The following is a 2,500-nucleotide window of genomic DNA, read 5'->3' as shown; positions in this document are numbered from 1 at the left end:
GCTTAGGTTGCCCTTTATAATCAAATGCCTTTCTTAATTTGGCAGGCTGACTGTGCAGAAAGAAAAGCAGCAGAGCGCGAATCAAGTGAATCGAGTGAATTGTCCAGTTTGCTGGAGGTTTTGAAGTACTGTTTACAATTATTTTAGTGGTATTATGTCTATGTTACCTGCTAAGTGTAAAATAACAGAAACTATAATTTTTCGAGAATGCATGTTTTATGAGTCAAATGAGTCAATGAGTCATGAGTCATGAGTCAATGGACTCACAGTCAATATAGCAATAATTTGTTGATTAAGCCTAAGCCCTCGTTTCAGTGATTAGGCCTAAGCACTCTCTGAAATTTTAGCTTTCATTTTATGGTTTAATTAACTGCAATAACTCGTTGACTCATTGACTCATGACTCATTGACTTGACACTCGAATTTTTCAGTAGGTACACGAAGAACAGTAGCTAAACCTAGGCATAAAATCCGCCCCACCGGCCTTGTGCAAACTAGCACAGCAGTTAGGAATTCTAGAAAGCTGGAAAGTCTCATTTGATTATAATAAAAATTCGTGAAAAAAGAAAATTTCATCACTGATTTCCTGAAAGTCGGCAAATAAATTATGACTAGTTTGCCTCAGCCATTACTGAACAAATGATTTTAACTGGCCTTTATATGTTTTGTATTTAAAGGTTTCTTCCTCTGAGACAGAAAATGAGTTAATAACAGTGGCTGAAACGATTAGAAAGGACACGAGAGATTTGAAAAACAAGGTAACACTACAGCCTGTGCTAATCTCGAAAGGTACACATGGGCAACCTAAACCTCAAATGATTTAGGATGGTAATACTGTTCTTTTGTTTTTTAGCACAAAAAGAAAACCAGCCATTCAGATGAACGGAGAAGTTCCACGGTAATAATTTTCTTCTTTTTATTTTTTTTTTATTTACATTGAAAACATAGTTGTGCCTAATCTGATTTGTGCTGATATTTTCTTTTCTTAAACAGCCCGCTAAACCACCATCCCTGTTACCGAATAAAGGTACTTTTTTATCTTGAAATGTCATCTGCATACCATGACGCAAGCGTGATTATAGATTTTGCTTTACATTAGTTTCAAAATTTTTTGGGGGAAATACTTGTTTGTGTAGTCCCCATAACAGTAGTCGTCTTTCTCTTTTTACGGTAGTAGCAAAGGAAAGAACAAGAGAGACCTACGAAGACAAATGGGTAGGTCAACCTTTATCGCTCTAGTGTACCCACTCAGTATTCCATGGTTTGCGCAGACCCTAATATGGTGATTTCGTACAAAGCCCAAGCTTGCTTAAATGGTCAGCCGTGACGCCACCTTCCTTTCCATAATCGCTTGGCAATTCTAAACGAAGATATAAAACTTTCAGACAGTCGGAATGAGCTATTTCCCAGAAATTCTAGAGAAATTTCTGACTGTTGGGCATTTAAGAGACCCGAGTAGAGACCTTTCCTGGCTGCCGGGCATTTAGCCACAGCGAAAAGGAAACGGCAAACCAGAAACCGATGAATTTGTAAGCTTTATAATAATCAAATTGTTTTTTTCTTCTTTAGGATTATGACCACAAGAAACTAAACGTAAATGAATGGGTTGCCGTCGCCTATAAAGAGGGTTTCTACATTGGAAAAGTGGAAAAATTCTTTCTAAGAAGGTTCGGGTGAACTTCCTGTCCGATAACAAACAAGGCTCTTTCAACTGGCGTCGAGTATCAGATAAACAAGACATTAAGGCCATCTTCATCTTCCGCCGCAATGTAGAGGTCATACAAGCTGGCAAGAGCACAGGAAAATTTAACGTACAAAGTATTAAGTTAATCAAAGACAAGTATCAAGCTTTCTCGCTAAAGTATTTCTAAGAAAAATAGATTCCATGAACAATTGAAGGAGACATCCATGTAATTGTCGTTGACCTTGGATCAAATTCCCTTCCGATAGTATACAGGTATATCTCGCTCTGTTGCTGTCATGCAACAAGAACAACAAGATCTCATCTTGTGTCACTCGTTTACAGTCATTTTCAGTGCCACTCGTTTATAAAATTAAAGTATTTAATTTACAGCTGTATTGTTAAGTAAAGGAACAGTTAATTAAATGGGTGGAATAAATCTATTTTGCTATATTTCAGTAGACTAGAAATACATGTTTTTACGTGTGGGACACACCATACATCCGACCTTCCACAGCCTGTTTCCCCACCCTACCACGGACAGGATTGTTTTCTGAACGAACAATTAAGCTTTGCGTTCACTTGGCGGGAAGTAGACTCGTGATGTGATGCCCAGGTATGATGACTTATCAACGGTCATCAACCAAAATACTGGAAACAGAGACACAAAAATGCAAAAGTTACTGTAAAAATATTAAAATACCTGTGTGAAGAGGCAGACATTGAAGGCAAACTCGATATTGAGAAGGAGAGAGACTTAACGTTCGCACGAATCAACAGAGGTGAGTTCAACCGATAAAAGCTTAAAGTTAGCGTGAT

The 2,500-nt window shown here is 37.8% G+C and overlaps 1 protein-coding gene across 1 annotated transcript in view; it reads left to right on the top strand.

The window, feature by feature from the left end:
* The window catches only part of LOC138002216 (uncharacterized), a 2,277-nt gene extending 600 nt beyond the window's left edge, over positions 1-1,677 (top strand). Inside the window, exons 3-8 of the mRNA XM_068848294.1 lie at positions 46-117; positions 678-758; positions 854-898; positions 994-1,027; positions 1,178-1,215; positions 1,570-1,677. Coding sequence (XP_068704395.1) covers positions 46-117; positions 678-758; positions 854-898; positions 994-1,027; positions 1,178-1,215; positions 1,570-1,677 — 378 coding nt within the window. The remainder of the gene's footprint in view (positions 1-45; positions 118-677; positions 759-853; positions 899-993; positions 1,028-1,177; positions 1,216-1,569) is intronic.
* The last annotated feature ends 823 nt before the right edge of the window (positions 1,678-2,500 follow it).

The sequence above is a fragment of the Montipora foliosa genome, chromosome 5 (assembly GCF_036669935.1).
Source record: "Montipora foliosa isolate CH-2021 chromosome 5, ASM3666993v2, whole genome shotgun sequence".
Classification (NCBI taxonomy): domain Eukaryota; kingdom Metazoa; phylum Cnidaria; class Anthozoa; order Scleractinia; family Acroporidae; genus Montipora; species Montipora foliosa.
The sequence above is the reverse complement of the archived record's forward strand: the minus strand, read 5'-3'. Positions and strand labels throughout refer to the sequence as shown.